This window comes from Pseudonaja textilis, chromosome 10, assembly GCF_049901715.1.
Source record: "Pseudonaja textilis isolate UNSWEBS1 chromosome 10, rPseTex1.2, whole genome shotgun sequence".
Lineage (NCBI taxonomy): Eukaryota > Metazoa > Chordata > Lepidosauria > Squamata > Elapidae > Pseudonaja > Pseudonaja textilis.
The window spans coordinates 5,466,376-5,480,464 of NC_141999.1; the positions used below are offsets into that span (position 1 = coordinate 5,466,376).

Genomic DNA, 14,089 nt, shown 5'->3' on the forward strand with positions numbered 1-14,089 from the left:
TTGAAGGAATCCATTACAAATTAACTGGTTGGGTGTCAATCAATAAACTTTGATTTTGAAGTGGCATTTTATTGCTGAAATTGAGCAATTTCCCCCCTGTAGTGAAAATTTCTCTGTGTAGTGGACAACATAGTGAATTTCTAAGCTACCCTTTTTTGAGAAGAAACATTTTATACTGAGATAAAATACTGTGAAAACATATGGATTGTGCTACATACATTTTGATACACTCATACACATCCCAACATAAACTCAGAATAGAGAGACTCAAACATTTTATCTCTTTTAGTTCTCAGAATGATGTTTTGGATTTTCTAAATGAGGGGTGTTTATTAGGTCCAGAATATCTGTTTGGGAAAGATCTTGTATATGAATGAACCCAATTAGCTTCCTTGACAACAGTAAGGAAGATCTTACTTGCTGTCTTGCTGCAATTTTTGACTTCTTGTGTCCTGGGATTTCTTGTTTATTTTGTTTGGTCCTGCTTAGCATTTTTAGGTTGTATATCCAGGCATACGACTTTTCTTTACCTGAATCTATCCTCCACTGATTACATAGACACAACTATATCATTTTCTTAGCAACTCTACAAAACTGCTTTGCTGCTGTCTTCCATCTAGGAGTTTTATCTCCTTGTGGTTTTCCACCCTTATAAGCATTCATACCCACAAACACACCACTAGCAAGTTTGTTTTATTTTAAACATTCACTTATTTGCAAATCTATGCAAAATAGAAGAAAGGCTGGGCACACCTCTGTCTATTTGGAGTGTTAGCAATCACTGGCCACCTGTTTCAGTTAGGTGATTCACCCCATGTCACTTTCTTCTGATGTGACAAAATGTCTCAAAATGGAGCACTACTCTATGTGAAGAGTCAACACAATGGCAACTGGCCAGATTTCCATTATCAACCTGCTGTTCATGGGCAGATGCTCAAACTGAAGTGCTAAGATGATCTCTCTTGTAGTAAAGTTTATGTATCCCAACATCAGTTAGAATGTTTGTTTCATGAACTAAAGAACAAAGAACAGTTTAACAAGTTTTCTTCTCCACTTTAAATTAACTACGGTTGGAAAGAAAAGAAGGTAACAGATTAAAAAATAAAATCAGTGCATTCTACACAGAATACAATTAGTTTTTCTCCAACTTCCCTCCCTTTGGTGGATGCTAAGTGCCTGTGTATACCAAACACGTCTTTAAAACCACTATAGCATGAAAGTATTGCACCTGATGAACTTCAGATGTGCTTTAAGAGGGCAGAAACCAAAAAGCAGAAGGAAATAGAAAAGGGCACACTCTGCTCTTTGAAGAGTCACCAGCATGGAACTGGATTGCTCTAATACAGAGGAGGAATGGGCAAAGGGCAAAAGAAAACATGTTTGGCACCTCTACAATTTCCTCCTACTCCTAAAATGCCCCCACCCAGCCGATGTCTTTTCTTTCAAAAATATATTTTTCTAATTCGTACATAGGCTTAATTCTCAGACTTCATCACATAACAAAAATGGTTGCATCAGCTTTATTGCATGCCTTTTACTTGATTATTGGACTTGACTTCAGCACCTATAATTCCAGGGTACAAAGCCATGTCAACCCAACGATTACAAGAGTGGGCCTAATGACTGGGGGATAATGGAGATGAACTCCAGTATATCTATGCAATATATTTAGAAGCACTCACAGATGCAGAAATAGATTTTTTTTTGCAGCTGATAAAGCTAGATCAAATGAGACTTGATATCTGCTTGCAGGTACATGAAGGAAGGCAATAAGGATGACATGCATATCTACTACAAGATGTGACGTACCTGTGAAATGGATTACAAATCCTGTATTGCTGACAGAAGCATCACTACGAAAGGCCAGGAAGAGGTTGTTGCTGCTGCTCTCAATCCTTTCTGGTACTTGGGTATCATAGAAACTCCCAATCAGGGGACTAAGTGAGCTGGGCCCATCATAGATGTGCAAGAAATCATACCCTGGTTCCAAATTAAACCTGAAAGGAAAGAGAAAAGGAAACTAAGTATATCAAGTATCTGACTACTGAGACCAGGGATATAATGGAACTCTCTGAACCTCAGAACAATAATGGACATTTGCAAAACATTGCAAGACAAGAACAGGTGCATAGTCATAGCTCAATAATGACTTAGCCAGGTCTATTAAGAAACATTTAGAGCAGTGTTTCTCAACCTCTGTGAATTTAAGATGTGCAGACTTCAACTTCCAGAATTCTCTAGCTACCGTGTTTCTCCAACAATACGGCCTCCACCAATAGGAAGGCCCAGCATGATTTCTAGGCATGAGGTGAAATTAAGACCCGCCCCCAAAATTTAGGCCTATTTAATCCACGCATTTCCCCATTTCTCACATTGTTCATTAAAACTACATGAGGTGAAGAGAAATGGGGGGGAAGGAGAGTGAGAAAACTTGCCTTTAGGAGCACCCTGCAGGTAGCCTAGGCTAGAATACCCCAATCTACTACCGATAGAACATCGGCCAATAGAAGCTCCCTGAAGGCAGAGTCACCAGCCACTTCTATCGGCCCAGTAGAAGCGGCCTCGGGGTGAGAACCCACGTGCATTCCCCTCACCATGAAGCCGTTTCTATCGGCTGATGGAAGCTCCCCAAAGGCAGAGTCACCAGCCGCTTCTATCGGCTGGTAGAAGTAGCTTTGTGGTGAGGGGAGTGTACGTGGGGCGCTTGCCCTGAGGCCGCTTCTACCAGCCGATAGAAGCAGCTGGTGACTCTGCCTTTGGGGAGCTGCTATTGGCCAATAGAAACAGCTTCGTAGTGAGGGGAGTGCACGTGGGGCGCTCCTGTCAGGAGAACTCCACGGGCAGCAACACCTCACCCCGAAGCGGCTGGTGACTCTGCCTTCGGGGAGCTTCCATTGGCTGATAGAAATGGCTTCGTGGTGAGGGTACTGCACATGGGTGCTTGCCCCGAGGCCGCTTCTACCAGCCAATAGAAGCGGCTGGTGACTCTGCCTTTGGGGAGCTTCCATTGGCCTATAGAAACGGCTTCGTAGCGAGGGGAGTGCGTGTGGGCGCTCACCGCGAGGGCGCTTCTACCGGCCAATAGATTTCCTCCCACACACCCCCACACACACCCAGAGAGTCCCATGCGCACTCACCTCTGCACGATGCTGCTTCTACCAGTCGATAGAAGCAGCTGGAGACTCTGCCTTCGGGGAGCTTCCATCAGCCAACAGAAGCAGCCTTGTGGAGAGGTGAGTGCATATGGGGGCTCTAGGTTGGGGTGCATGTGGGGGAGGAAATTAAGTCACACCTGAAAAGATGTCCTAGCTGTTTTTTGGGGCTCAAAAAAAAAAAAAAAAAGACCCGGCCTTATTTTATGAGAAACATGGTAGCAATACTAGGGAATTCTAATAGTTGAAGTGCACATATCTAAAGGCCACCAGGTTTGAGAAACACTGCTTAAGAAAAAGAATAAAAGGCAGCAAGGAAGACCCACCTCAAGACAGTTGCTAATTAAAGGGGCTGGAATACCCATATCTTCTACAATCTAGCCTTTTTCCTTATAACAAATCCAGATTAAAAAATGTGTGAGATCAAGCTTTCTGCTACTGATGGGAGATTGACAACTGATCCTTTTAGTTCTTTGTTGTCCTTTTATAAAGATTTATACTTGAAGTAGCATTTACTGGAGGTGTAGAGGAGCACAGAAATGATCATGGAGAAGTTTTCAGACACTGGTAGCAAAATATAAGCTTAACCCAGAAAATCAAGGCACCTTGAAAGAAAGGGAAGGAATAACTATCAATATTTCATTATTATAGCCCATATCAGTCAAATAAAGTTCTACTATTTCTAGTAGAACTTGTTTCCAGGCCTCAAAGGGCTGATTAGAAGGATTAAAAAGGGCAAATTTGGGAAAAGATGATCACTTTCAGTCTTCAGCTCCTCATATGGAACAGAAACTTTTACACATCTCTGTTATTCATAAATATGGAACCCGTGATCCTGAAAGTGTAAGATGGAGAGATGCTACCATATAACAAGAATTAAAGAGACAGGGAAGGATTTAGGAAAAGGTGTTCAATATTCTAAATGAATGTGATTGGGTTAGTCTGCTAAGTGACATGGATGGACTGATCCCAGTTGATGAACCAAGAAGAGAAGTGACTAGTGACTGTTTACTTGGAAAAGGACGGTTGATTTAGCATACTTGGTTTATGATTTTTTTTTATTTCTATGTATGGAATAGTAAAAGGATAATTTAAAAACATGGTTGCTTTGATGTTTATGATGAAAATAGAGGGAATCAGTGAAAGACTCAAGTGTAATGAAAAATTCTATATGTGGTACAGATATGTAGTAATGTCAAAGCTGGAATATATATATAAGTGTGTGTGTGTGAGAGAGAGAGAGAGAACTGTATGTATGTGATAATGTTAATCAAAATTATTGCTATATATGCTAGCATCCTGGCCTCTGCGGATGAAAAGGATGTCATAAATGCTGCCAGAAAGTTGAAAAAACAGTAAGGGTGAAGGTGTAGATAGGGTTACTCATGAAATATGGATGTGGTTTGCTTATGGAGTAGCTGTGTGTTTTGTTTAATGTGTGTGTGAAGACTTTATCTGTAATGAGGTTCCACAGAGATCTGGATAGCTCCCATGCTATTGATGCTTCAGAAGGCCCCAGAGACCTTGGTTGTTCTCCAGGCTTTGCATTAGGGTGGTAGATTCTCTTTTCTTGGATGCTAATTATTGGTGAAATGTTTGCTGGTACTCCAGTTCATTATCTTACTTCTTTCTTTTCTTCTCTGAATTATAGTTTTATTGTCTGCTTTTTAATATATTGTTTCCATGTTGTTTGGTATACTGTGAGCTGCCCACAATCATTTGGAGTTGGATATCATAAAATCAATTGACAAATTAAAAATGAAACTGTGCTTGGGGCTTGAAGGAATGTCCTTGTTATTCCTTTATACAAAGGGGAAGGTATGGAGACAAGAGTAAATGGAAAATCTACACAATTTTATTAAGTATGTCTGGGAAAAGACTTGGTAGAATTCTGATTAATCATGTACAAGAGGTGGCAAAGAATAAAATTTGGGAAGTGGCTTTTATGTCAGGGTGTACAGACAAGATTTTTGCTCTTCAGAAGGCATTGAAAAATATATGAATATAAGAAAAGTACTGCATGTTTGTGGACTCAGATAACATTTATGATGAAAGTGAAATGGCTTGAATTATGAAAAAAAATTATATGTTGATGGAAAGTGGTAGAGCTATAGATTGTAAATTGCTACGAATTGTATGAAAGGATGGTTATTTAAATTGTATGGAAGAATGGTTTCTGAAAGTGGTACAGCTATAAATGATGAAAATAAGGCATGAATATCTGTTTATTGGAAACTTCTTGTAGACATTTTATGTGAAATAGAAAAAAAAATGAGCTTATAATTTATGGTTTTGATGTTTACACAAAACAGATTATAGAAAAAGAGAATTATGCTGTAACTATAGACCAAGAGGTAATTTTATAATTTCTAACTAATTCTAAGTAGACTGGATGTTACTTCTTTATTTCTTTATTCTTTATTTCTTTTCTTCTTTCCTTTTTCTTTTTATATATTTTCCTTTCTTGCACTTTTAGTATTTTCTTTGGGGGTTTTTTTCTTACTCATTAATTTGTATTAGCTTGCGTGCTCCTTAAATATTTAGTAAAATATGATAATAAATTTAATTAAAATATTGCAAAATTTTAAAGAAAAAAACAAGAGTGAGAATAAATGAATACCTAGTGAATAAATCAACAAAGAGCAGGAATTGTAATGCCCCCTTGTTGTTCAGTGTATTGATGAATAAATAAATATAAATAGTGGTTACTGCAGATGTGTGTTGATTGTAATATGAATTTATAATTTTATATATACTTTTGTAAGTAGATAATGCCAGGTTGTAGGCTTAAATGCAGAATGATTTGCAGAAAATGTTATGATGCAAAAAGCAGTGTAGACTTGAAAACTGCTGTAGTGAATCTCACAGTTGTGTTTCACTACAAAAACAGAGTTCAGGTTATGCATCAGTAGTGAAAACTACAGCGTGTAGATTAATTTGTATACTTTGGTGTTATGTTTACTTAAGGTTGGGAACTTTAAGATGTGGGAATCCTATAAGAAAATGTAGTCTGCTTCAAGAAGTTAATATTTTATGAAGGAAGGAAAATCAGATTTGTATAATAATGTGCTTCCATCCAGGTTTTTACAGGTACTCCTCAACTTGCAACATTTAATGATGATCCAAAATTATGACAGCTTTGATGGTCATTACAAAATGTTGCACACACTCTTGAGGTCATGTGATTATGCTCTGGATGCCTAGCTGAACTACTCCCTATTTTGACCAATATTCACTTTGGGGCAGAGACATTTTGACTTTTTTTCCAACAGTCTTCCTATGATCCTGTATCAAGGCAGGCCTTTTCCCAGATAATAGAGAAGGTTGCAACTATCTGTTGATGTAATTGATTCTAGTGTCTGTGAATCAATCCCCTCTTTGTTTGGAAACTGTCACAGACAGTAATAATACAGAAAGATTGTGGTTGGTGGGTTTTTTTTAGTGTATGGTGTACATAGTCAAGGAAATCTACAATGCTTTTTAACACGGAAGAGTTCTGGCAGCCTAAGATTGCTAGTTCATTTTGTTCATGCATGCACGCCATCGCTTTCTTGTGCCGACTTTGTTTTGCTTCTGGTCAGATCCAGTCCCAGATCCCACTTCTGGATGGAATCCTGCTAGCTTTCCCCACAGAAAGGTGATTTCTTCAGAGAGAACCAACAGCTCAGTTTACTGAATTGCATCCATGACTTAAAATAAGGGCATCTGAGGCACTTACGTGTGAAACACCAGAGCAATGACATAATCCGGTGAGACGGTCAGCTTCCAATCACACTCTTTTCCTGGAGGGTAAGGCTCTGGGTAACCGGGGGACAAGATAACCCCCGAAGGTCCTGCTAGGATCCCACCACAAGGTGCTAAAGGAGGAGAGGAGAGAGCAGAACCATAGCTTGTTTTGTACACTCTCTTTTGAAAGACCCCTCAAACAACCTATGCATGCATTTAGGACAAATTAAGGCTTTAAACCTGAGGCAGTCTAGGCAAGCCATGCATTTAACCATGGCTTGTGCAGAGAAGTGAGAATACTTTCAAACTTTACTCCCCATACCCCCAAAATCTCCCTTCATTTCTGCTTTGCTTGAGAAAATGCATGGCTAGCTTAACCAATTTTCATAAAATTATGCAAAGCTTGTCCCCATTCCTGACACACCCTGATAACTTGCTGATGGTCTGTGAACCTTGGACTAAATCACAGGCCATTTTTTGTAAAAATGACACTAAAACTTTTTTTTTTTTTTTTTGCTTACTTTGAAGTTAATTTCATTGTGCTTTTTACATGACATACACCCAAGTTTTGAAAGCAGGTACACGTGTACGGGCACACGCCTTTGAGTCAGTTTTGGCTCCTGGCAATTGCTTGGATAAGTCTTAGTAATTTTCTTGGCAACATTTTCAGAAGTTTTTGTCCTTGCCTCCTTCCTAGGGCTGAGAGAAAGTGACCGGCTCAAAGACACCCAGGCTTTGTGCCTAAGGAAAGACTAGAACTCACAGTCTCCCAGTTCCTAGCCCGGTGCCTCAATTACTACCAAACTAACTCTTTTTTCCAGTTCTACTCCTCAGTTTAAGCATATAACTAAATCCAGATAAGCTGAATGAGGCTTCAAAACTAGAAGTTAGCTCATTCATAAAAAGGGTATGCATTTCTCGGAAAGTGAATCTGTTGTTGTGTGGGTTTATCAACATTTCCTCATTGTACCAATAACTCCTTACAAGCAAGTCTGTGTTAACATGCATTTGACATTCACCTAAAGCAGGGGTTGCCAACTTTTGAAATCCCAGGGACCACTAACTGGTTCTGTGGGCATGGCCTAATTTGTGGGTGTAGCTTGGTGGTCGTGTGACTGGCTGGGCATGGCTTGTATGTAAATATTATATTTATATAAATATTGAATTTTTTATAAAAAGACAGCAACTTTTATCCAAAACCAGGCAAAGCAGGCAGGCAGATTGAGTTGCTCACAGAATCACAGATTCATTCAGAAATCTATCTATCTGCCATCGGCTAGCTCAGTCTGTCACATAAAATTTGCTTGCGAGCAAACTCACAAAATTAACTCACAACACACCATGCATGTAAATATTGATTTTTTTTTTTATAAAAAAAAGCAACTTTGATCTAAAATCAGGTAAAGCAGGCAGATTGAATTGCTCACAGAATCATTCAGCGAAATCTATCTATCTGCCATCGGCTAGCTCAATCTCTCAAATTTGCTTTCTGTGAATCTGCACTGAATTTGCTTGCAAGCAAACCTTCAGTCCTAAGAGTGGTTCGGCTGTGCTTAGCTACAAAGCAAGAAATCCAACCATTTCCTGCTTCCTAGCTAATCTAAATCTCCTGGCACAGCAGAACAGATGATGGTCGGAAAAAGAAAAAATAGCAACTTAGCAGACAAGTTTGCCTAGGAAGGAGTGAGTGGGCGGGAAGGGTTCCCGCGGGCCCTGTGGGCTGAGCCTTGTGTTTCTTCAGCCTTGTGTTTTGGGGGGTGCTCTGGGGGTGAGATTTCTCTGTGGCCCACCATTTCTCATGGCCCACCAGTGGGCCGCAGCCCACCGGTTGGTGACGACTGGCCTAAAGAATATAAATCTCCATCTTGATGGAACTGTTCACATCCAGTTGCCCATTTCCCACTCTGCTAGGGATGTATCATGTTATTAAGTTGCTCGCTTAAAATAAAGATGCCCAAGACTGCCTTCCACTAAAACAGGGCTCCCCAAATTTGGCAACTTTAAGACTTGTGGATTTCAGCTTCCAGAATTCCCTAGCCAGCCATGCAAATGGCTGGGAGTTGGTCCATAAGCCTTAAAGTTGCTGAGTTTGGAGATCCCTTCGCTAAAAGAAGAGAAACAGCATTGGAGTGGGACAGAAAACCTATTCTTAAGTTAGTTTACAAAAGGAATATATTTCACTCTATTTTCCTTGATTGGGACCACTGAAGGGCTAATTTGTATCCCATCCTAGAAGATGCTTAGATGTCTCCTCTATCACTCTAAAAGTACCTTCTGCTTAACACTGACTCTTAACACAGGAGAGGGAAAAGGGCAAAGGGCCCCCGCATAACTAATTCAATATCTGAACCTTAAGAAGGAAAGCTTTGATCAGACGACAGTCTCATTTGCTCCAATTGGCAACCACGGGTCTGTTCTAGCCCCACATTTTCAGCTCCCTGCTACAGTTTCTGTACCTATGCAAGTGGGCGGGTCCGGCTGCCAGAAGAACCTGTTCTCGATCTGCACACAGCTGATCTTGGCATCACCCTGCAAGGTGTATCCTGGATCACACTGGAAAATGATGTTGTCTCCTGCCTCCTTGCTGTCTCCGCTCCGGCTCCCGTTCTGTGGGATCCCAGGATCATTGCAGGAAGTGGCAGTGGACACTAAGAACAAAAAGTCAGAGAAAGGGATGAACCAAGGGAACAATTATTCATTGATTTTTTTTTCCCAATTAGTCCATAAACTCTGAAGCTATGGCATGACATTCATGATGAGCATAGTACACTGCATTTTCTGGAGGAGCTCGGGATTCGAATAGCAGCCATCTTGCGTATAATTAGAGCAAGGATGGCTTCAGAGGGAGACAAAGCAAAAAGCGCCAAACAAAGAAGGCGATATGGAATCCACCAAGTCTATCATTGTCCATCATGGAGGACAATGCTAATGGTGTAACTGGTGGCATCTCACATGGTCTCATTTTCCTCTTTTCCACTGCAGCGTTTTGGATGATGCCAGGAGTGTTCTTGAGGCATCAAAAAGAATACAGGAAGACAGATATTGATATTTGTAAGCAGTTTAATTTCATTTGAATGGCTAAATTAGGCCAGGTATGCTTAACCACAGATGAACACAGGAATAGTAAAACATGACTCCCTGTGTTTCTATCTTTCAAGTAAATTCCAAAGGAAAAGATCAAAAGGAACACTTCCAAGAAGGCTTTTCAGGAGCTATGCTGTTCTAAGATCGTATGATGGAGTTTTGCACTTAAGAAATTGGGAATTTTTTCCTGGAGAAGTTCAGTGCAATTGTCCATCCAATCTTTTTGCCCGGTCCTTCAGAAGTTCAGAGCTTCAGAAGGCCCTGTGCATCCATCTGTAATTCAAAGCGGTTTGTGCATATTTCCTTATATTCCCTTTACTGCTACCCTATGAGGTCACTCAGAAATTTGTTCCTGGCCAAGCTAAAATATCTTCTTTGAAATACAATGCTAGTTTTAGCTAATAAATCATATAAGCTTTTTTCCACCTTCAAACATTCTGTAGAAGTCTATTTTTTGCTGGCTGAATCAGCATTTAAGAAAAACAATGCAATCCTGCTCACTTCAAAAAGCCACATATATCTACAAGGAGCTATTAGCAGATATGACTTTAGGATCAACCAAAACTCTTTAGGCAAGGTGTAAAGCAGTGGGCAGACAGAAGGAAAAAAATTAGGGCAAAATTAAGACAGATTAGAGACAGCAAGCCATCAAATGGAGGTTGTGCACTAAATATCCTAATATTTAATATTGATGGTATTACCAGTACCAGGCTCTATGCACTATACAGGGTCCAAGCAAATAGAATAGCAATAGCAATAATTATATACCACTTCATTATGCTTTACAGCCCTCTCTAAGCAGTTTACAATCTCAGCATATTACCCTCAATAATCTGAGTCCTCATTTTACTGACCTTGGAAGGATGGAAGGTTGAGTCAACCTTGAGTCAGTGAGAATCAAATTGCCAAACTGCTGGCAATCAGCAGTCAGCAGAATTAGCCGGCAATACTGTATTCTAACTACTGCACCACCATGGTTACTATCGCCTTCTGAAAACATAAAGTGTGTTAATTCCCTATTTTTCCCCAAACTGGTCAAAACACAAAGGATCCTGGGTTTACATCATTGTCACTATATTTCAGACCACAAAACTAGAAAAGAAACACCTGCAGATACTCCTTACTTAATGCAATTGGGTTAGGAACCTCAGTTGTTGGGTAAAACAACTCCCATTAAGGGAGATGCCTACATGACTCCTTTGCTCAACAACCACAATCCCAGCATTCCCAATTGTGGTTGTTAAATAATCATGCAGATTGTCAAATGGACAAAGCAAGAGAGCTGCCTGTAGGCAGCAGCTTTTTGAGAGGGAAAGGGCTGCCTGACAGAGGGTTTCAGCTCTGCATAAAGCTGAAATCCTCCCAGCTGATAGCTCTTTTGCTCTCAAATGTTCTTGCCATGTGCCAAAGAATTTCAGCTTTCCTCTGTTCAAGGAGGGGCAATCCTTCAGGAGGCTGCAGGAATCCATCCCTCCATCCCCTCCACTTGCACTGTTCCTGTCGGCTTCCCCACTGACTTCTTAGGGAAGCCAGCAGAGAAGACTGTGAACAATGATGACATCATTGCAGGGCACTTTGCAAATAGTTGCAGATGAGAGATGGCCGCCAAACACCTGAAATGTGGTCATGTAACCATGGGGTGGAGTGGCACAGTGTTTTATGACAGCCAGAAAGGAACGTTCCAAGCCTGTCAACAAGGTGAACAGTCAATTGGTTATAAGTCAAGGACTACCCATGTGTTAAATGGTCTAATAAGTGAGGTGGTAGCAGCCAAGTAGCTAAAACATACCAAATGCTCATAAAAACTCCCTCTTGTAAGGCACTGATACTTAATGCAGTGTATTTTGCAAGTGTTTTGGGATTATTTGCATCGTTATAGCCCTGGGGGTGGAAACCCTGACAATGAGAAAAGACTTTGCACACGCACAAACTTCCTTTGAGCTACAGTGAGCACACATATGGAAGAACTGGAGCAGGGTGCATGCTTAAACACATATTACTGATTTCAAACTTTTCTTTCTCCAGCTGGAAAAGGCTGTAGGGATTAACAAATCTAAGTCTGTTGCAAGAAGATCAGATGTATGTATATTTCAGCACACTTTCCCCTTTGCTTATTACATCTTATTACATCTAACCACCTGCTAATTTTACCTGGCATTCAGCTATAAGCCTATGATGTCTATGCTAGCCAATAAATTATAATGTGGACGTTGTCTTCCTCCCTTCCTCCTAGACCTTGTGACTGAGAGAATTCTGCTTTTAGCAGAAATGGTAGGTTCAATTCTTTTACAGGTGTATCAGGGTGTCTTGAATGCTGTCTAAAATGCTGTCTTCCTTTTCTTTTTAAAGCTCAGGGGTTTAAAATAAGTAGTTTTTAATAGAAAAGTCTGAGATTTTTTTAAAGCAATAAAACTAGAGTAGCGATCACTAGAATAGCAGTGGAAGAAAAATAGAGTCAGATGGGACCAATTCAATTAAAGCTGGTGATGGAGAAACAAGAGGGTTTTTTTTTTTTTTTGGCAACCAGTATGTCTAATTCTAGAACTTATCAAACCTTTGCCAAAATGTGGACAGAGAAAATGGGTTGCTAGAAATAATTTGGTTCTTCATTTGCAGATAAATGCACTTGGCTTTATCTTGATCTAGATTCTGACCCAAATGCAGCTGAGATAAATCAATGTATGTCTGCAGATTTTTTTCAGTACGTATAATTCACAGATCATAAGTCAACAAAGAAGCAAATGTTGGCTTCTGAATGAACAAACCAAACGGAATGATAGTATCTAGTCCAGTATTTTTCAAGCTTGACAACTTAGTAGCATGTGTTTGAGAATGCTGGATGGGGAATTCTTGGAATTGAAGTCTGGATATCTTAAAGTTGCCGAGGTTGAGAAACACTGGCCTAGTCCCTGGAAAATGAATGCTCACTCCAGGAAGAAAAGGAACGTCTGGTTAAGCAATAGGTACTCTGACTCCAGGGGCCTGCACTTCAGTTTCATTGGCTTTTAGTCTGTTGATTCTGACCCCCACAGTCTCGGCCTCATTTCTTACAAAAACCAGTGCTGTTTGTTATTGTAGTCACTGTTCAACTATTTCTTTCATAATATTTGTATCCATTCATCTATCCATCCAAATACCTCACTAACATTTGGCTCTATTGCTATTTTTTTTAATCTAATTTCTAGAAAGAAGCTATTTTGCTTATATTTTTCCTAAGACAGATAATGGGCAGGAACCCCTTGAGGCAATTTAAAATGCTGACGATTAGTCATCATTCTGGCCTGAGAATTGCAGTGCAGCCTGTTCTGAAATGTCTTTTGCTCCACTGAAAAATTAGCTCGCAGGGTATTTCTTGGCTCTGTGCTTTCCCATGATCTCCAGTAACAAGTCAGTAACAAGTCGGACATTTGATTAACCCCACTAGTTTTGTAGCTATAAATCTTTCAGCATTAGTTGGATGGCAGCAATTATCCCTACCTTGCTTCTGTATTTTTTTTCCTTCTGTTAAATTGCGTCCAATTCTCAGTTTTCCCTGCAGTTTTCTTGATGAGGTTTTTCAGAAGTGGTTTTGTCGTTGCCTCCTTTTTTAGGGCTGAGAGAAAACGACTAACCCAAGGTCATTCAGCTGTTTTTGTGCCGGAGGCAAGGCTCCCAAGCCTCTGGCTTCTGGCTTGATGCTTTAACCACAAACTGGAGTACCTTAACCACTATCTCATAGATTGGTTCAATTTGTTATACGTAGGACGAGGAAGGTTTTAAAACTTCTGTTAATGCAAATGTGGCAGAGAAAGTGGTTGTTTGCTAAGTTCAGTTCAGATATTGGTCTTAACCTTTAAAGCATTGGATGGCTTAAGGCTTGACTATGTTAGGGACAACATATTATATTGCAAGCCTGCTGAAGTATTAAAATATGCAGAAACGATCCCTTTGATGGAATGCTTTAATCCAGTTTTGGTTGCTCTCTTAATCTTTTGGTTTAAAAAAAACACATAAAGGCATATCCATTTGGCCTTTCCAAATGTCAGTTTTAGTTTTAGTGTTCTTTTAATATTTAACATTAAATATATCAATGTAGGATATTAAATAATGTTAAATATTAAGATTATTTAAATAGTCTTGGTACAAAT

The 14,089-nt window shown here is 39.9% G+C and overlaps 1 protein-coding gene across 2 annotated transcripts in view; it reads right to left on the minus strand.

The window, feature by feature from the left end:
- Positions 1 to 14,089, minus strand: part of CSMD2 (CUB and Sushi multiple domains 2) — a 635,577-nt gene that overhangs the window by 157,399 nt on the left and 464,089 nt on the right. For both annotated transcript variants that reach the window (XM_087939569.1, XM_026702685.2), the window contains 3 exons: positions 9,335 to 9,526; positions 6,871 to 7,009; positions 1,810 to 1,997 (listed from right to left, as the gene is read on the minus strand). In XM_087939569.1, the coding sequence (XP_087795695.1) occupies positions 1,810 to 1,997; positions 6,871 to 7,009; positions 9,335 to 9,526 (519 nt within the window). The remainder of the gene's footprint in view (positions 1 to 1,809; positions 1,998 to 6,870; positions 7,010 to 9,334; positions 9,527 to 14,089) is intronic.